Consider the following 21,233-nt stretch of genomic DNA (forward strand, 5'->3'; position numbering starts at 1 on the left):
CAAAAAGCCTGCTGGGGCCAGTTGGTAGCCCAAAATCTTCAGACAGCTGCCCACTACCGTCATGCAGCACAAGAGACCAGGACCTGAGCTCAAAGTTGCACCTGAGTTCACTGAACCCAGCCGAGTTGTAGGGTTGCAGAAGCAGAGTTATCACCCAGCAAATGGTTTGCTGCGACTGAGATACCAGAAGACTGGTAGCCCAATGTCGACTGAACTTCTGCCAGTACCCAGAGCCCTTCAAGGGACGTTGATCCTGGCTGGGACCAGGACCGCGTTACCTCCTTGGTGGATTGAGAAGTTGCAACAGGAAGACCCCTGTTGACTGCCTCTCATTTTCAGCATCCTTGAGCATCTTCAGCTTTAACATCCTCGAGCCTCTTCGGCATCCCTGAGCCTCTTTGGCATCCCTGAGCCTCTTCGACATCCATGAGCCTCTATTTAACTGCAATACAACTAGCCCCAACTGTTAGGTGAACACATTTCTAAGTGTCAAATTTTTTAATTTGCCAATGCTTGTACGCAGTTAGGTGAAATGGTTTGATTTACTTACCTTGTAAAGTCTATATCTCCAGAACCCTCTTGTGCATCTTTTTTGTTGTGGTGCCTAAAATGCATTAAAATACAGTCTATTTTTATAAATTGGTGTTGGATTTCTTGAGTGTCTTGTTGGTTTTGTTTCTTCAACTGTTTTGGTGATTTTGTGTAAGCATTGCTGGTCAGAGCCACAGCTACCCAGAGTTGAGCTGAAATGGACCTGTATATATTTATAATGCATGTCCATCTTTGCCCCCACTATCTGAAGTTCGTGCCCATTCCCACCGTTGTGCAGTATACTGCTGAAAGCATTATTGTTTTTTTTGGTGCTATTTATTTTTTGAGAACCCTCCTTTAACAAACCTTTAAGTAACACCTAACGTTGGAGCTGTCAAAATACTTCAAGGAATTTTTGCTGCTGTTCACTTTTATTACTTACTGCTCAATCATGCCATTTCTACTACTGTCACCAGCACTGATGTTAGCCATTCTTGAAACGTTGCTGAGAGTGTTATATAGAAGCCTGTCTATAAGTGTAATCCCCCATTTAACAATCTTACTTTCTTTTCAGTTAAAAAATGCCAATGCAGTCCTAGAATATGAACGAATAGGTGAAGCAGATTTTGAAAAACGTGACTTTCGGAAGGTAATGTTAAGTTTGTTTATATTTTTCAATATTTGTGATTTGTTAGATCTATCAAAGTAGTGACAATCTCAGGTAAAACAGAACTTAGTGCTCTTTGCAAATTATGTATAATTAAAAAAATATATGAGCGCTATATTTAAGGAGCCACTATCTTTTGTGAAGATGCTCCTAATTACAATTTTTAAAGTAAAGAAAGTGCATGAACAGCTTACATTGTTTCTTATTGACACAAACATAATTTTATGGTCTTTCCTGAGTGTAATCTGTTTTTGTTCCTTATTTTTTGGGGCAAAGGTTGTATTCTGCATGGACCGTGCTTTAGAATATGCCCCTGCTTGCCACCGATTCAAAATCCTCAAAGCAGAATGTTTAGCACTTTTAGGACGGTATCCAGATGCACAGTCCGTAGCCAGGTACGTAATGCCTAAACTACAAAGTCAAAATGTCTTAATCCAAATAGGTCTGCCTCATTAAGCCTAGCATTTCTTAGTGGATTGAGGATTTCTGACCAGGATGACTTTGTCCCTAAGGCAGGTAACCGTGCAAAATTGAAAAACGTTTGAACACCCTTAAGTTGTGCTGTTTTTAGATTGTGTTATTTGGCAGGGTCGGGAAGGCTAATCAGCTGCAGCGTATCGAAGAAGACAGTTCTTGTTGGACATGAGTATGCAAAATAGATATGCTCGCTTTCTTGTTATCCTCTTGCTTCCACAACTGTTTGACTTAAGACTACTAATTTCTTTTAGACAATGTTATTTTATTGTTTTTTGGGCACCTGTTAACCCACAGTAGTATCTCCAGCAGACCTTTCACACCGTATTGGTTAGCCAAAGCCAAATGTGTTTGGTTGGCCTGTTTGTCTGTGAGCTTGAGCTAATAACAGCAATTTTTCCATGCAAAAAGACAAGCTAGACTTGATTATGATTGCCTTTATAGATTTCTTTTTTTTTCAGTGACATTTTGCGTATGGATGCCACAAATGCAGACGCTCTGTACGTCCGAGGTCTATGCCTTTATTATGAAGACTGCATTGAGAAGGCTGTACAGTTCTTTGTCCAGGCTTTGAGAATGGCACCAGATCACGAGAAGGCGCGTCTCGCATGCAGAGTATGTATCTAAAAAGAAGCCCTTTTTCCTATCCAAGTTCAGTGTCCTTGAAGCACTGGGACTTTAAATATCAGTATATGGCATATATATTCCTTCCTCTGGAAGGTGAACATGCATTCAGAAAATGCTACCACAATTTTGCATCTAGCATCCTCTACAGTCTGTATAGTAATTAAAAAATTGCAAAATAGGACATATAAAGGTGATTTTGATTGAATGTTTTCACAGTTTTTGAAATATGCATAAATCCTGCTTAACCTGTGCATCCTTGTACTGCATGTTTGGTATCTTGGTTGCATTTAAACAAATTATATTCATTAATATGAAATTAATTTTACAATTCATTTTAAATACAACTGAACTATTAATTGTCTTTTTAAATCTCTTGTAGAATGCTAAGGCACTTAAAGCAAAGAAGGAAGAGGGAAACACAGCATTTAAAGAAGGAAATTATGAACAAGCCTACCAGTTGTATACAGAGGCCCTCGAGATTGACCCAAATAACATTAAGACAAATGCCAAACTGTATTGTAATAGAGGGACAGTTAATTCAAAGGTAACTTGTGTACGGCGGTCATTCTTTTCATTCACTTTTTGCATTGTAAGATCTTCATTTGTAATCCTCAACGCTAAAATAATTCCCCGCTGTGTTTAGGGTCTCCAGAACAGTTCATATTGTTTTATATGTTCTATATGTCCACATATCAGCAAAGAGGATGAAGTCTAACGTGTCCAGATATTCTGAAGCCCCTCCCCAAAAAGCAGAACACAAGCAAATCTTTCACATTTTAGACTGTTTGTTGCACAAAACCCTGTCTTAAAATACATTTCAGCACCTGTTGCCTATATTTCAAAGTAATGAGAAAAAGTGCAGATTGATTTAGATTACTCTTCATGCACTGATAATGTGTCTGGATAGACTGGTTATTGATAAGGCTCATAACTATCAATTCTGTGTTCTGATAACTTTTTTGATATGTATGACTGGATTTAATGAAAGCTATGTTCTGGACAGTGGCGGCTAGTAAAGTTTGAAAATGGTGCGGCGTAAAATGAAGCCACCAATTTTCCATTAGAGAGCAAACATGAGTAGGCATAAGCTAAAGATGTTTGAAGGCTGTAGCATTTGCTGAAAGAGAGGCTAGGCCGTGAGGGGAGGCTTGGTATTTTGTTGACTGGACAGGATAAGTCTGGTACCAAAGGTGCAGACTAAAATCAACAGTTGTATTAAACAAAAGAGAAATAGTAAAAGAAGCTTGGTGCTGGGTACTTTTATGATACGTTTTATGGGACTACAAGCACATTACTCTTGTCTGATCAACAGGACAAAAACGTATGTCATTGCTAGCCCTTTAAAATTATTCACAAAAGAACATTATCTTTGAGGCATGTGAGCTGTAGATCACATGCTTTGCATAGCCTGCCATCTAGTGTTAGGTCCAGATGTTTGCACTTTGTTTTTTTCTTTGAAGAAGTCTCTTCCAGTCACGAGGTAGGTGACTCCTCGTTTCTGTGATAGTGCGCATGGGCATCGACTCCATTGTAAGATTCTTTTTTTTCAGCCATCGGGTTCGGATTTGAATTGCTGCACTGCGGTTCGGCACCGTTTCTCGGGTTTCCTCCAACGCACAATCCCCTACCCTTGACGGTATTGTTTCTCGATCGTGTTTTCCCATTTTCCTCATATCGTTTCGACTCCGAGGTCTTCGATCGGAAAACTCGTGACGGGCCTACCCGGCAGAGCTTGCTAGCAGTCGATGAAAGGGACTCCATTCAAGCTCTGACTCTGGTGTCCCGCGTAGTTTCCGCGCACCGACTTCCACAAAGTGGCAGCCTCTGCCTATCCCCGGAACACTACAAAAAAGACTGCGACGCATGCCGATCGTTTCGATCGCAGAAGACGCTCTGTGACCGTCGGGCTCAACGTCACGAAGTGCAACATCAGAGCTGCTCTGCACCGGACATCTTCGGCAAAGATTCAGACAGAGAAGAATTCCACGCTCAAGGAGCCGAAGAAGAAGCATAGTATATCTCCGGATCTGAGGGCGACTCCGATATGGAAAAAGAGGAGCAAGTTACACCAGGTCAGCGTACCGTGAGTACAGAAACCACCTTGCCCCAGCAACACAAGAAGAAAAAGGCTCCAGTTCCTCCTCCACCTTCCGGCCAAGGTCGACACCGAGCAAAAGTTTTGGATGCCGGCCCTCGGACCCGGTGCTGAAACACAAGGAAAAGCCTTCTGGCTCTGGCTCGAGTCTGCCCCGTGCCGGAGCTGAGCCGAAGCCTTCGGCGTCGAAACCAAAGCATGTTGTGGTAACCATTCCATTGTTACCGAAGAGTAAATCTTCGGATCCTTAACTTTCTAAACCAAAAACACTGACCAAAGAGAAAGACTCTACCGAAAGAGCCTTGGTCCGGCGTTCCACCTTCGGATCCGAAACAAAAAACTGGTAATAAATCCAGAAGCCGGACATATTCATGCCAAATTACCTGAGAAGAGGAAGATGGGCCTACAGGAGGATTACCACATTTTTCTAAAGAGAAAAAATGTGGGTACTAACCCTTCTCCAAATTGCATTCCAACTCCTTCGCCCACTCATCCGAATGTACTCCTCCCACCCACAAATTCACCTCTATCACCTGACCCCCTGACCCACAGGATGGGGATGAGGATATGCTACAGGATACTGAACAATAGGGAAGAATATGACACTGATCCGAACACTGATATCGGTCCGGATCTATATCCGTCCAAACCCTCACAACCCGACAACAACATGGGATCCAAAGAGCTACTAACAGGGGTGCTTATACTGGGATGGGGCTACATAAAGAGGCTGTAGAAGAGGATTTCTTATTCGAAACCTTAAGTTCCTCTCTGAGAGCTACTCACACACTACCAATGCTTAAGCATACAGATGAGATTTTTAAAGATCCTGTGAGGGTAAGAATTATTACACCCAGGGTGGAGAAAAAATATAAGCCAGCACCTACTGACACACTTATTTCAAAGGTCAGCTGCCTTTAGGCTCTCTTGTAGTTTCCAACGTTCGCAAGAGAGCTAACTCACAGACTACTGGTGAGCCCCCTCCTCCTGAGAAGGAGTCAAAATTAATTGATGACGTGGGCAAAAGGGTAGCGTCGCAAGCGGACAATCATTCGCACACTGCTAATGCGCCAGTTTTGTTAGCTCACTATGACGGGGCTCATTACGATGAGCTAGAGAAACGAATGCAGTTCCTGCCTGATGAACACAAATCAAAGGCTAATGACCTTATTCGCCTTAGACGCAGCAGCCCACGCAGTGGACACCAGCGTACTGCTACGCATGCATGCATGCTTGGTCGATTGAGAATTCCAGGATTCAAACCCGAGGTTCAAGCCTCTATTCTCAACCAACCATTTGACAAAAAACACCTCTTCGGTCCAACAGTGGACACTTTGCTAGAAAAAATGAAGGACACTGAGGTTGCAGGCTTTACAATTACCTTCAAATAGGGGATCCTTTCGTCGCTCCTTTTACAGGGGTGGCTCCAAAAATATTTCCACAGAGAATCCCTCCTTCTCTTACAACGGCAACAACCAATCGCCCTCATCAAAAGGCTATTTTAGAGGTGGATTTAGAGATGACTATGGTAAGGGAAGAGGCAGAGGCAACTCAACACGCACTTCCCCCGCAAACAACAAACAGTGACTTCCTTCCGCTACCCCATATCATTCCACTCCTGTCAGGGGACGTCTCTCCCAATTTCTACCTGTCTGGAATACAATCACCTCAGACAAATGGGCTCTACAAATGATCCAATATGGTTACTGCCTGGAGCTTACAGACACTCCCCAAACATTCTTCCAAGATCACACGCAATGTCACAAGAGCATCTCAACGTTCTCAAACAAGTAGTTCTCTCACTGTTAGAAAAAGGAGCTATAGAACCAGTCCCATTACTATATCAATGGGCCGGTGTATACTCTGTACTTCTTAATTCTCAAGAATGACCGCTCTCTCAGGCCTATACTAGACCTCAGAGAACTAAATCTGTTTATTCAGTCGGACCACTTTCATATGGTGACACTCCAACAAGTGCTCCCGCTCCTTCAACAAGGCGATTTTCTGTCCACTCTGGACTCAAAGGACGCCTATTTCCATATCCCAATACACCCTGCTCCCTGTAAATACCTCGAGTTCATGGTAGGGGACCAGCACTATCAATTCAAGGTACTCCCATTCAGAGTAACCACCGCACCCAGGGTTTTCACCAAATGCCTGCCAGTAGTCTCAGCTCATTTACGAGGACAACACATTTCCAAATTCCCATACTTAGACGACTGACTCATAAAAGCCAGCTCGCAACAAAGCTATCTACGTCACACTCACAAAACAGTGCAGTTGCTCCACGATCTTTGATTCACAGTAAATCTGTCCAAGTCCCATCTCAAACCAACTACAACGCAAGCGTATTTGTGAGCCACTATAGCTACATAAAAGGCTCTGGCCTACTCCAATCCAGACAGAATCCGCAATATGCAGACTCTACTCTCTGTTTCAGCCTCAACACTCATTGCCAGCTCGAGTGTTCATGCAGTTACTGGGGATGATGGCGTCTTGTATCCTAATAGTCCCCTACGCAAGACTTCAAATGCGTCCCCTTCAGGAATGCTTAGCATGTCCGTGGAACCAGGCTTAGGGTCTGTTATCAGATCTAGTGTGTCCACAAAACCTTTCAAAACGGCGGTACTTCATCGATCCTGTTCCACAGATGGTGCTAACAGCAGACGCTTCGCTCAGTGGTTGGGACCTCATCTCCAAACGCACACAATTCAGGGCATGTGGAGCATACAGCAAAAGCAGCTTCACATAAATCATCTAGAGCTGCTAGCGATTTTTCTAGCGCTCAAGGCATTTCAGGTTCATCTAGTAGGCAAAGCTGTCCTGATACGTACAAACATGACAGCTATATACTACATACAGAAACAGGGGGAGGGACACACTCTCTCCAGCTGTCACAACTAGCACTGACCATCTGGAGGTGGGCTATACGTCACAAAATGTATCTCCCCACAGAACACCTTACAGGAGTAAACCATGAAACTGCAGATCTGCTCAGTCTTCAAAGACAACAGATCCACGAGTGGGAACTCCACCCTCGAGTTCTCCTCCCATTCTTTCAGATGTGGGGCTTCCCAGACATAGATCTGTTCGCTACACACCTCTCCCACACATGCCATTAGTGGTTCAGAAACTCACAGGCGTCCCTGACACTCATCCTAGTTGCTCCCACATGGGCTCGTCAACCCTGGTTCACCACCCTATTAGAGCTCTCAGTAGTTCCTCACCAAAAACTACATCTTACACCCTATCTCTCCTCACGCAGAGCCATGGAGAGATGAGACATCCAGATCCCAGTCATCTCAATCTTGCGATCTGACACCTATAGTCTTAGAGTTCGGCTACCTCAATCTCACGCCAGATGCATGAATATTATCATAGAGGCTAGACGTCCTACCACAAGAGGTTGCTGCGCGTCAAAGTAGAAGCAGTTCGTCATATACTGTAATAATGATCAAATCAACCCGCTTGTTGCTTCAGTTCAAAACATTATATGTTATTTATTACAGCCACACCTGCTCCAGTGTGGAATCTCAACATTGTCCTCACCAGACTGATTGGTCCACCTTTTGAGCCATTGCACAGATGTGAGTTGCCATTTCTCACTTGGCAGGTAGCTTTCCTCATAGCTATCACATCACTAAGAAGAGTGGGTGAGATTCAGGCACTAACCATAGAAGAACCATTTTTACAAGTACACAAAACAAAGTGGTTCTTCGGACCAACCCTAAATTTCTACTAAAGGTAATTTCCGCCTTTCATATTAACCAATCTATTGAGTTGCCTGTGTTCTTCCCTTAACCAGATTCTGTGGCAGATCGTGCTCTACACACCTTAGATGTGAAAAGAGCATTACTCTACTACATAGAAAGGACAAAACCTTTCCGTAATACAAAACAACTATTTGTGGCTTTTGCTCCACCACATAAAGGCAATCCCATATCAAAATCCGGTATTGCACGGTGGATAGTCAAGTGCATTCAAACATGCCATGAAAAAGCAAAACAAACATTGACAATTTCCCTTAGAGTGCACTCCACATGTAAACTAGTGACTTCTATGGCATTTTTAGGAAATATACCCATAGATGACATTTGCAAAGCTGCAACATGGTCTACACCACACACATTCACAAAACACTTTTGTGTAGATGTGTTAGCAAGTCAGTAAGCTAGTGTGGGCCAAGCAGCTTTACATAAACTATTTCAAACGACTGCAACAACTACAGGTCAGCCACCAATTTGGGAGATCTCCTAGATGTTTAGTAGGATGCCTCATCACTATCACTGGAGATAACCTCCTTTCTGGTCTTTAGCTTTTGAAGCCATATCAAAAGGCGCCCTTCACGATCCCTCAGGGTCTTACTTGAAAAAGTGCGACATACCTTACAGTCTTTGGCCTGGTGATCCGGGTATAGACAGTAAATACAGTCCGTAGGAGGGTCATCAGTATAGAGCCTCTTCTTGGAACAAGTGGCACAGTCTCTAAATAAACGTATCTTCTCCTTTCCAGCCATTCTCTGAAGAATGAAGCTGAAGACAGTCCAGAGAAGTAAAAGTCCAGATGAATTTCTAAGAACCAAGTTCTCAAATGAGGTTGAAAAAGTAGAATTTGAGCAGAGCTCAAAGGAGGCTCCCTAGCACAACGTACAGTAGAAAATCTGAGGGGCTAAAGGATTTCTCAAATGTGAGATACTCTGATTGGTTCAGGGACAAGTTTGGTCTCTTTGACATTACGAAGGTTATCGGTTGCAAAAGGGAAATGGGCCTAGCTAGGCCTCTTTTCAGTTTGCTATCCAACTAAGCATTGTTTTTTTATATACCGGAGATTCCCGTCTCGACAACGGGGAATGATTCAGTTATGTGAATCTATGAAAGCTTCCAATACTGGAGAACTACGGTTACAGGTAAGTAACTTGTTTTTCATCACTGCTGTATAGTCTATGCAAAGCATGTGATCTACAGCTCACATGCCTCGAACGGAAAATGCTACGTTCGAGACATGTGGGCTGCTGAATTCATATCTATAGCATAGATCGCCGCCTAGTGTTGGGTCCGGATGATTGCACCTTGTTGTCCTGGAAGAGTCTTCGAAGTATCACGAGATAGGTGACTCCTCCCTGGACTACAGTGCGCATGGGCATCGACTCCATCCTTAGATTGTTTTTTTCCGCCATTGGGTTCGGATGTGGTTTCGTTAACTCCGGTTCGGAATCGACAAAAACTTATTTTTTCAAGGCCAAAAGGCCTTCTTTTACCCGTCTGTATTGTTCGCGTTCGGTGCCTCACTTAAATCCAACTTTTCCAGTCGGATATCCCGTGAGTCGTGATACTTCGAGGATCGAGGCCCAGTCGACGCAGCAAGACTTCGACGGCATGGAACGAAGTCCATTCAAACACTGTCCCGTGTGTGGATCCAAATACCCACACATCGACGTCCACCTGGTCTGCAACAAATGCCTTTCGCCGGACCACGACGAGGCCAACTGCATGGCCTGTTCCAGGTTTAGGTCGAAGAAAACCATCAAACTTAGGCGCGCCTAGAGGCCCGGCGCTCGGCTCCGGTGGACATCTTCGTCAATGAAGAAGCGGACGAGCAACAGGTCCATCTTCAAGTTTCGCCTCCTTCGGTGGTCGTTGAGTCCGACTACGAAGCGGACGCAGAGGGACAGGACGTGGAGGAAATAGTCGAGGAGGGAGGAGACGACGAGGAGGCCTACGGGGCCATGGAAGATAGCTCGGAGGAAGAGCTATACCCCGTTCGTACTTTTACTAAGGCTCGGGTCGAAGGATCGCCACATGGCCTTACCCTAGACCCTACACCAATATCCACGGCCCGCCTTCCGGCCCGGCCACGGACACTTCGGCGGAGCCGCCATTACCTAAATCGAAACCGAAACTGTCGGTATCGACACCAACTAAGATGGCCGACGCACCATCGAAACTGAAGACGACTGCTCCCCCATCGACGCCGTCGTCTTCGGTGGCCTCGAAGCCAAAGAAAAGTGTCGCACCCTCAACGGCGGCGAAGGTGGTCGGGGACCCCAGCTCACGAAGGACCGTCGATTCGGTGCCGAGCGCAACAGACGACCCGAGGCCCAAGAGAACGGGTGAGGCCGTTCACGCTAAGGCCGTCGAGCCGAAATCCACCAGGCCTGTCGACACAACGGCTGTAAAGGGCGCGAAGCCGAAGTCTAGCACTGCGGCGCCAAAGGTCAAGGTTGCCGTGGCGAAGTCGTCGGCTTCCACGTCCACTGCTGTGGTCAGGGATCGCAGTGCACCTCAATCAGATGCGCAGAAGGTGTCGGCGCCCGAGTCTGGAGGTGGACCGAAGACATCGGTCGGGTCTACGAAGCCGTCCGCTTCCTTCACCAAACAGGTCTCGGACTCTCTAAAACGTATTAAGGACAGAGCTTCCGCGTCGGGACCGGAGATCCCTTCCGCCGCAAAAAACACTGTCCCGACGCCACCGGCTTCGAAACAGATCCTGTTCACGCTACCACCTAAGGTGGCACCGAAGGCCTTTGCACCACGACCGGTGCCCAAGGGCCCGGAGAGGTCGAAGTCGACTCCCCCCTGCTGGGGGTTTCACGCGTCCGCAACACTCTTTGTCTGAGCAGTCGGAGCAGTACATCGACGCCGATACCGGGGAGCTAACGCTTCTGAAAAGGAAAATTACGGCGTCACAGCCTTTGGAGGCCTTCAGGATTCCCCTGAAACGCAAAAGGCCTGAAGAGGATACTCCTGTGCTGGTTGAACACAGCATCCAGCACCCTGCAAGGGGGGCAACGCCATCGGCCACCTATTCAGATGGAGAAGATGGGGAGGAGCAAGATGAGGAGTATAATTTCCCAGCCCACACTGAGCCTGATGAGCAGCAGGACTCGTGGGTGGACACAGGTGATCAGGGGGATCAGCAGCCAACCCTTGACCCTCAGGTGTTCAACATCAAGACGTCTCCCACCGAGGATTCCACAGCATTTCATGCTTTGATAGAAAGGGCAGCTAAGAACCATGATGTGGATATGCATGCTGACCCTGTGGAAGCTGACTTCCTTTTTGACACTTTCTCAACTGCAGAAAAAACTGTGAAAACTCTTCCCATGCTGAAGGGGGTCCTAAGGCATGCTGCGGACATTTTTAAGGAACCCACGAGAGCAAGGGTTGTTAACCCTCGGATTGAGAAGAAATACAGACCGGCACCTGGCGATCCAACATACATACGGGGCCAATTGCCGCTGGACTCTTTGGTGGTCTCTAATGCTCGCAAACGAGCTAACTCTCAAACCACGGGTGAAGCTCCTCCCCCGGACAAAAAGTCAAAAGTGCTGGAGGCGTCAGGGAAGAGGGTAGCAGCACAGGCGGCCAACATCTGGCGCATTTCAAACACACAGGCGCTGTTGGCCAGATACGACAGGGCACATTATGACACCCTAGAGACCCTGTTGCAACACCTGCCAGACCAATACAAGGAGGGGGCTGAGATGCTTATACAAGAGGGCAAACTCATTTCCAATGCTGCTATCAAGTGCGCCCTTGACGTTGCTGATACAGCGGCTAGAGCGATCAATACTAGCGTGATGTTGAGGAGACAGGCTTGGCTCCGAATTTCCGGGTTCAAGCCAGAGATACAGACAATCATCCTCAACCAACCAGTCAACCCAGACAGACTGTTTGATCCTGAGGTCGACACCACACTGGAGAAAATTAAAAAAGATACTGAGACTGCCAAGTCCATGGGGGCTCTCCAGTCACAGCAGTTTCGTGGGAACACTTTTCGTCGCTCAGGCAATCTGGGTGTTACCAGAGGCCAAATGTCACAGCAGACGCAGTTCAACAAAAGTGGGGCGCAGTCAACCTACCCCAAACAGAGTAGAGGAGGATACCGGGGCAACAGCTCCAAGGGCAGGGGCAGAGGCAACAACAGTTCCCGTTCCTCTGCCACCAACTAGCAGTGACTCCCTGTCACTGCCCCCCGACCACCCAACACCTGTCGGGGGGGAGACTCCAGCGGTTCCTGTCAGTGTGGCAGTCCATCACCACAGACAGGTGGGTCAAGCAACTTATCCAGTTCGGCTATTGTTTAGAGCTGACGGACACTCCACCCAACATGCCCCCAAAACACCGTCCTATGTCACAAGAGCATTTGCACTTATTGTAGCAGGAGGTTCTGGCCATGCTGCAAAAGGGCGCAATAGAGCTCGTGCCAGTGGAGGAAGAAGGCACAGGGGTATATTCCCTGTACTTCTTAATCCCAAAAAAGGACGGCACACTCCGACCGATTCTAGACCTACGGCCCCTGAACCGGTACATCCTCTCAGAACATTTCCACATGCTAACACTGCAACAGGTTCTTCCATTGCTGAACAAGGGAGACTTTCTCGCAACCTTAGACCTCAAGGATGCATACTTTCACATCCCACTCCACCCCTCCCACAGGAAATACCTCAGGTTCACCATTCAGAACAAGCACTACCAATTCAAAGTCCTTCCTTTCGGGGTGACCACAGCCCCCAGAGTGTTTACCAAATGTCTGGCGACGGTGGCGGCGCACCTCAGGAGACAGAACGTCCATGTCTACCCTTACCTGGACGACTGGCTTGTTCAAGCAAAGTCGGCCCAGCAGTGCGCGGCCGACATGTCCCACACCATTCACCTTCTTCACAGTCTGGGGTTTTCGCTCAACTATCCAAAGTCGCACCTTCAGCCAGCACATGTGCGGCAGTATTTGGGCGCGATGATAGACACTTTGGCGGCTACGGCTCAGCCAAACCCAGCGAGGAAAAGCAACATGCAGTCGCTAATCCTAAAGTTCAGACCACAACACTCACTGCCTGCGAGAGTGTTCACTCAGTTGATAGGCATGATGGCCTCCTGCATATTCATAGTCCCGCACGCGAGGCTACATATGCGTCCACTACAAGAGTGCTTGGCACGTCAGTGGAATCAGGCTCACGGACAGTTGAAAGACCTAGTGTTGGTGACCGGTCGGGCATACAGCTCTCTGCATTGGTGGAATCCACACAACCTTTGCAAGGGCCGACCGTTTCAAGAGCCTGTGCCACAGATCATCCTGACGACGGACGCATCTCTCCAAGGGTGGGGAGCTCATGTGCTCCACTACACCGTGCAGGGACTATGGACGACGCAGCAACAGAAGATGCACATCAACTACTTAGAACTGATGGAGATCTTCATGGCATTGAAGTCCTTCAAAGTGCATCTGTGCAACAAGGTCGTGTTGATCCGGACGGACAACATGACCGCCATGTACTACATCCAAAAGCAGGGAGGTACACACTCTCCACAGTTGTCTCATCTGGCTCAGAGCATGTGGAAGTGGGCCATTCAGAGGAACATCTTCCTCATGGCGGAACACCTCCCGGGCAAGGACAATCAAATGGCGGATCTGCTCAGCAGGTACAGCCATCAAATGCACGAGTGGGAGTTACATCCATCAGTACTCCGCCCGTACTTCCAGCAGTGGGGTCATCCAGAGATAGACCTGTTTGCCACAAAGGAAAACGCAAAATGCCAAAACTTTGCCGCCAGGTTCCCTCACCCACAGTCGCAAGGCAATGCGATATGTATGAACTGGTCAGGCAAATTTGCGTACGCTTTTCCCCCAGCACCTCTAATCCCGCTGGTGGCAAGAAAGCTCAAGCAACACTCGATGACGCTCATCCTGGTTGCTCCAACGTGGGCCCGCCAACCATGGTACACCACGTTTCTAGAACTTTTCGTGGTGCCGCATCAAAGGCTGCGCCTCACACCCAGGCTTTTGACGCAGAACCATGGAGACATTCCGCATCCAGACCCGCAACAGCTCAACCTGGCGATCTGGCTCCTGAGGTCTTAGAGTTTGGCTACCCTAATCTGCCCCCTGAATGCATGGACATCATCCGGGAGGCACGTAAGCCCACTACCCGAGCTTGCTATGCAGCGAAATGGAAGCGGTTTGTCATTTACTGTACTGGTCACAATATCAACCCGCTAGATGCATCCATTCCTGATATCATCTGCTATTTGTTACATCTCTACAAATGCAATCTAGCATATGCTTCCATTCGGATACACTTATCCGCCATAGCGGCTTATCTCCAAAACAGGCAGCATCTCTCAATCTTCAGAGTGCCTGCCATTAAAGCCTTCCTGGAAGGCCTGAAGCGCGTCATCCCTCCCAGGACCCCGCCAGCTCCGGTGTGGAACCTCAACGTGGTCCTCACCAGGCTGATGGGCCCACCTTTTGAGCCTCTACATTCCTGTGAGATTCAATTCTTAACATGGAAAGTAGCTTTTCTAATTGCCATTACTTTTCTACGGAGAGTCAGTGAGCTGCAGGCGCTCACTGTACAAGAGCCATTTATTCAGATTCATTCCAACAGAGTTGTGCTGCGCACTAACCCTATGTTTCTCCCAAAGGTGGTGTTGCAGTTTCATATCAATCAAACCATAGAACTGCCCGCATTCTTTCCAAACCCTGAAACAGTTGCCGAACGAATGCTCCACACTCTTGATGTCAAAAGAGCGTTAATGTACTATATTGACAGAACAAAAGATTTCAGAAAGACACAACAGCTCTTTGTTGCCTTCTCAGCCCAGCACAAAGGCAACCCCATTTCCAAAGCAGGAATTGCCAGATGGATAGTTAAGTGCATTCAGATTTGCTATCACAAGGCAAAGCGTACTTTAACGATTCCCCCCAGGGCCCACTCCACTCGCAAGTTGGGGGCCTCCATGGCGTTCCTCGGCAATATTCCTTTGGAAGACATATGTAGAGCAGCCACATGGTCTACACCACATACGTTCACTAAGCATTTCTGTGTAGACGTACATTCCAAGCAGCAGGCAGCTGTAGGGCAGGCTGTTCTTAGGACACTTTTTCAAGCTTCTGCAACTGGCACGGGCAGCCGCCGTTAATGGCGGGACTGCTATGTATTCTATGCTATAGATATGAATTCAGCAGCCCACATGCCTGGAACTGAATATGCTACTTACCAGTATGCATCTGTTCTTGGCATGTAGGGCTGCTGACATTCATATCACCCGCCCTCCTCCCCGGCGCCCGTAGCGGTTGCAGACTTCTTCTTCTTACACATACTCTTAGACATGGTCATCGTTTACACTATTGCACTCCATCTTTGCCACAATGGCTAAAAACAATCTAAGGATGGAGTCGATGCCCATGTGCACTGTAGTCCAGGGGAGGAGCCACCTATCTCGTGATACTTCCAAGACTCTTCCAGGACAACAAGGTGCAATCATCCGGACCCAACACTAGGCGGCGATCTATGCTATAGATATGAATGTCAGCAGCCCTACATGCCAAGAACAGATGCATACTGGTAAGTAGCATATTCATTACCCAGTATGCATCTGTTCTTGGCATGTAGAGCTTAAGATTCATATGTGCCTACCTGCCCCCCCACCCGGTTACCTATACCTGTTGCAGTGACATCTTACTTAGATACGAGTAGCGTGCTACCCACCGAAAAGCGATTAGACGCCTCGTCCTGGATAGTAAGCGCTATATAAATGCAATTACAATACAATATATACATGGACATCTTTCTACTACTCTTACTTTTTTTTTTTATATATTTTTATTTGCATCAAGGGGAACAAAAAAAACAAAAAGAAGCAATAAATGTCTACATACACTTTGAGCAAGATCAATGAATTAACATATCCAAAGCAAGAGAATACATAAATCATAAGCACAGTAGAGGCCAGCCACAAAAATACTACAAAAGAAAGAAAAAAGAGGAGAAAGAGACTGTTATTAAGACATTATTAATCCCCACATTCTATCCACTTTCCGTTTCGTCTGTAAAGAGCATGCTCCATATTATATATTTCCTTAACAAGGCTCCACCACTCCATAACCGTTGGTGGTTTTTTTTTTTAACCCAAACTCTAGCAATAACCAACCTTGCACATGTAACTAAAATGTTCAGCAAATCACATAATGCACTATTACCCCCCGATATGCCCACCAACACATCCATTGATGAAAATGTAATAGAACTAGCAAGTCTATCAGAAACCACTTTAGTTACTCCATCCCAGAATTCAATAAGATGCGGGCAGGAAACAAACATTTGAATAATATCAGCTCCACTTAAATCACATTTTGGGCATTTCGTACGATCACTGAAGTTATAATTTGTTGCCCATTTAAGAATCCTCTCGGGGGTATAATAAAGTTGGCATACGGTTTTAAACAGCTGTAGTTTAAGACTTGAAGATTGAACAGATAAATTTAAGCTATTAAGAGACGAAGTAATCAAATCTGATGGTACATTCATTGCCAGCTTTCTACTCCATTTCTCAGCTAATTTTGTAATATCGTTAGTATTATAGCCAGAAAAGATCTTATACCCTATGCTAATCAGAGCTTTATCTGCTTCTCTATAGATACAATTCCAAACTTCAGAATCGGATACAGTGGTAAACTCTAATTTTCTCACTAAATAATCCTTAATCTGATAGCATTTAAACCGAGCCACCTCCGGCAAGTTATAACACCTCTTCAGTCGCTCAAATACCATAAATCCCTTGTGGTCATATAGATCACCCAATATTTTAATGCCAGAGTCAGATAGTAAACGACAAGCTGAATCCTGAAAAATTGCCAGTAAACCCGGATTACACCACAAGGGTGTTTTATAATGAAAAAGAGAGACCTTACTCTTAACCAGAATGGAGCGCCAAATATTAACTGTATCCCGTACCGTCTTAAACTTTACCCCGCTTAAAGTAATTGGGGTCGTTTAGCCTATAAAGAAACATATTTGCATCCAGTCCTAACAAAAATCTATGGAAATATAAGCATTTATCGGGGATCAGCAGGCTACGAAAGCGGGTCAAAAAAGCCGACCAATAATAAAGTTTAATATCCGGAAGAGCCAGTCCTCCTTGATTAAAAGGAAGTTTAAGTGAAGACACAGCCCGTCAGGCTTTCTTATACCCCCATGTAAAAGTGCTAATAATACCCTCTAGTCTAAGAAAATAAGAATTATTTACCCGTAAGGGAATCGAACGAAAAAGATATAGATATTTTGGTAATATTTTCATCTTGACCAAGTTTATTCGGCCAATAATGCTAAGCGGTAGCTTATGCCACTTCTTGAATAGCATAGCAGTCTCTTTTAGTAACGGTTCATAATTCAATGCCACAATTAAATCAATATTCGAGGAGATTTTTACCCCCAAATAAGTTGCTACATCACATATCCTTGAAACCGGGGCTGATGGTTGATGATTCATAATAAGCTGAGTTTTGCTGGTATTGAGTCGATAGCCTGAAACTAAGCCATATTTCCCTGCTTCTGCTATAATACCCTTCATAGATTGAAACACATTGGTAGAAAAAACTGCAACATCTGCATACACAGTAATATCAAGAGAGTTTGAACCATTTAAAAAAGGGCAAATTAAAGCCTGGCTCTGAAGTGCAATCTAAAAAGGTTCCATACCCAAAGCGAATAGCAGGGGTGACAAAGGACACCCCTGCCGCGTCCCTCTCCTGATTGAAAAAGTAGAGGAGCAATTTCCCATGTAACATACCTTGCCCATAGGATTATCGTACAGCGATTGGACGCCTGCAATGCAGCCCATAAAAAGCCCCACCCCACTCGGTCGAATGCCTTCTCTGCATCTAATAAAATCATACCGAGTGGAGTTAACTGGGTCCGTGCAGCATCAAAAGCAGAGATGGCCATATTAATATGTGCTGTAGTATCTCGTTTTGGGATAAACCCATGTTGCTGGGAAGATACAAGCTGAGACATTAATGGTGCCAACCTAGTTGCCAGTGTTTTTGCAAAGATTTTAGCATCACTATTAATGACCGAGATTGGTCTATAGGAGCCTCTCTCCTGAGGCGGTTTGCCCTTTTTAAAAAAAAAAAAATTGGGGTGAGGTTTCAAGACTTTGGTGCCTGCTCCCCATTGCCAATAGCATGAATCACTTGAATTAATAGCGGTATCAATTCCTCCATACAGTATTTAAATAATTCCAAAGGAATAGAGTCCTCACCTACAGCTTTGCCAGCTGCTAAGGAGTTGATAGCATTTCTAATTTCTGCCGTTGTGATATCTGCCGCAAGTTGATCAGATTGTTCAGGCTCCATAGTTTTAACTCTTTTTACCGCAATATAATTTTTGATATTATCCTCCGTGACTACGGTTTCTGGTGTATAAAGATTTTGATAGAACAATGCAAACTGTTGCAATATTAATTTGGGATCTAAAAACAATTGGTTATTATCCCCTTTAATTTCCTTGATAACATTCTGAGATCGGTCTTCAGCCACTTTATAAGCTAAGACTTTACCAATCTTATCGCCATTTTCATATTGGTCAAGTTGATATTTCTTTAATTTACTAATACTCTTTGCCCTAAGAATTTTTTTTAAAGCTGCGTTAAAGTTCAATTAGTTTGAAGCTTAACGTATCCACATTAGTTACCCCAATTACTGAAGCTTCAGATATTTGATGTTCAATATTGAGTATTTCCGCAAGCATTTTCTCATTTTGGCATTGGCGCTCTTTATTTTGCCGCCATATAAACTGCTGTGTGAATCCCCGTATGCTTGCCTTACATGCATCCCATACTGTCGAAGGTCGAGCAGAATACATATTTATATCAATAAATTTCTTTATATGCTCTTTAAGTTGGTTCACAAAATTAAGATCCATGAATAAATATCTGGGAAATGAAAAAAGGCGAGGAGAAGGTCTCACTGTTGTAACCTCAAATGTTAAAAGGATCGGATTGTGGTCCGAGGTTACCCTTGGACAAATTGCTATAGAGCTAGTTCCAAGAATAAAATCTGAGACCCAAACCATATCTATGCGTGAGCATAATTTATGTGCTGCGGAATAGTACGTGTAGCCGGCTATATTGGGGTATAAACATCTCCAAGCATCTTTAAGAAGATGGATTGCTGCAAGATCTATAATTGCAGCCCTAGTTTTCCTCATTCTCTGAAACGAGCTTTTTCTGGTAGTATCTAAATTATAATTCATAATACAGTTAAAGTCTCCAAGCACAATGTATTCCCCGTCCCATGCGAGGAATTCCATATTAATCTGGTCAATTTTTGGTTCATCCTGATTTGACGCATAAACCCCACATATTGTATAATTACAGCCTTCCAGTATTATCTGTACGATTGCCCACCTGCCCGCCTTATCAGTTAATGTTCTACGTATTTCAACCTTCAGATGTTTGTTTTAGTATTGCCACCCCCCGGATTGAAGCATTGAATTCAGTACACACCATAATATCATATCCCAATTGTTTAAGCAATTTTTTATCCTTATATGCTATGAGTCTCAGTAATAACCGCAATTTGAGGATTGTACATCCTAAGTTCCTCATACACAAGACTCCTTTTAATCCTGCTGTTTAAGTCCGCCACATTCCATATCAAACATTTTACTTGGTACATTTTATAAAGTGTATTTTCCTATCTATAAAGCCTCTACAATAAATCATAGCAACCTTGCTATACCTCACATTTATATAGTTTGCGGATTGACACCGCCAGTGCGGAGGAGTGCTGCTTGAGGGTCCGGGCTGTTGATGGTGGACCGCGGACCGCTGTTTTTTTTCTGGTATACGCGGTCTTGTATATTTGAGCTTGAGTGTTTTTGAATACCCGGATCCTCGGGGCAGTTGACTCCGCTTCTTAGCTGCCATCACAGCGGCAGTTGGGTCAATGGGGGGACCTGCAGGTAGTTATGGGGTAGGGGTGGGGGTAGGTAGTGGGTTGCTAAGCAGGGGTGGGGAAGGGGGAGGTATTCTTTGGGGTAAAAAATGCATCAGGGGGTTAAAAAACTCTACTACTCTTACTAACTCCATTATCACCCTCTGCGGGAAAATAATTGAACAATGGAGTCGATACCCATGCACACTATCACTGAAAGGAGGAGTCACCTACCTCGTGACTGGAAAGGACTTCTTTGAAGAAAAACAAAGTGCAAACATCGGGACCCAACACTAGATGGCAGGCTAAGCAAAGCATGTGAATGTACAGCTCAACATGCCAAGAACAGATGCATACTGGGTAGGTAGCATTTTCCTTTGCACTTAATGTGTCTTGTTTAACCCAGTTCCTGTTTTTGCCTCTGCAAAGCGATGAGACGAAAGACTTACAAATCACGTCATTAGAAAACACACACACAGCCATTAAACATTTCAGTCAGGGAAATGCCAAATATCTTTTAAACTGCTAAGGAAAAGCTCACCAGGGCCTGTATATGTTGACTTTTAGCCAAGCACAAAGAGACAGACAAAAGATTTGCACGGTGTCCTGCAGTCAGTCGCATAATTCCAACCCTTCTCCTATGGTTGGTCTTCAGATTACTTGCTGCACCCCTAGCTCTTCTAATGCACCTCTTCAGATGGTTAATGGAACCAGCATTTTGTGCTCATCATGCAGTGGCACTTCACTAGTGCATCTGTTTTTAAGTATTGAAATCCATTTTGCTGGCGAAATTGTATTCTGACTGGAAATAAATGCTAGCGTACAGCAGCACCATAAAGTCAGTGAGGGAAAAAGAGGCACTGTGGTTGGTGTGAGAGAACAGTGTGGCTGTTGTGGAGTCACTTTGGTAACACGTAATTAAGGGCTAGATGTAGGTAAATCTAATTTACCGATTCTTAAATACCGAATGTTACCGATTCGGTATTTATGAATTGGTAAATTAGAAGTAGGCAGATGTAGGTAAATTTTATTTTATATTTAAATACCGAATCGCTATTTCCCATTGATTCCTATGGGCCTTGAAGCCCATAGGAATCAATGGGCAATACCGATTCGGTATTTACC

At 45.1% G+C, this 21,233-nt stretch overlaps 1 protein-coding gene across 1 annotated transcript in view; it reads left to right on the top strand.

Moving 5' to 3' along the window:
- The window catches only part of DNAJC7 (DnaJ heat shock protein family (Hsp40) member C7), a 468,661-nt gene that overhangs the window by 261,696 nt on the left and 185,732 nt on the right, over positions 1 to 21,233 (top strand). Inside the window, exons 5-8 of the mRNA XM_078645431.1 lie at positions 1,106 to 1,180; positions 1,475 to 1,593; positions 2,134 to 2,287; positions 2,679 to 2,843. Coding sequence (XP_078501557.1) covers positions 1,106 to 1,180; positions 1,475 to 1,593; positions 2,134 to 2,287; positions 2,679 to 2,843 — 513 coding nt within the window. The remainder of the gene's footprint in view (positions 1 to 1,105; positions 1,181 to 1,474; positions 1,594 to 2,133; positions 2,288 to 2,678; positions 2,844 to 21,233) is intronic.

This window comes from Lissotriton helveticus, chromosome 5_1 (genome assembly GCF_964261635.1).
Source record: "Lissotriton helveticus chromosome 5_1, aLisHel1.1, whole genome shotgun sequence".
Lineage (NCBI taxonomy): Eukaryota > Metazoa > Chordata > Amphibia > Caudata > Salamandridae > Lissotriton > Lissotriton helveticus.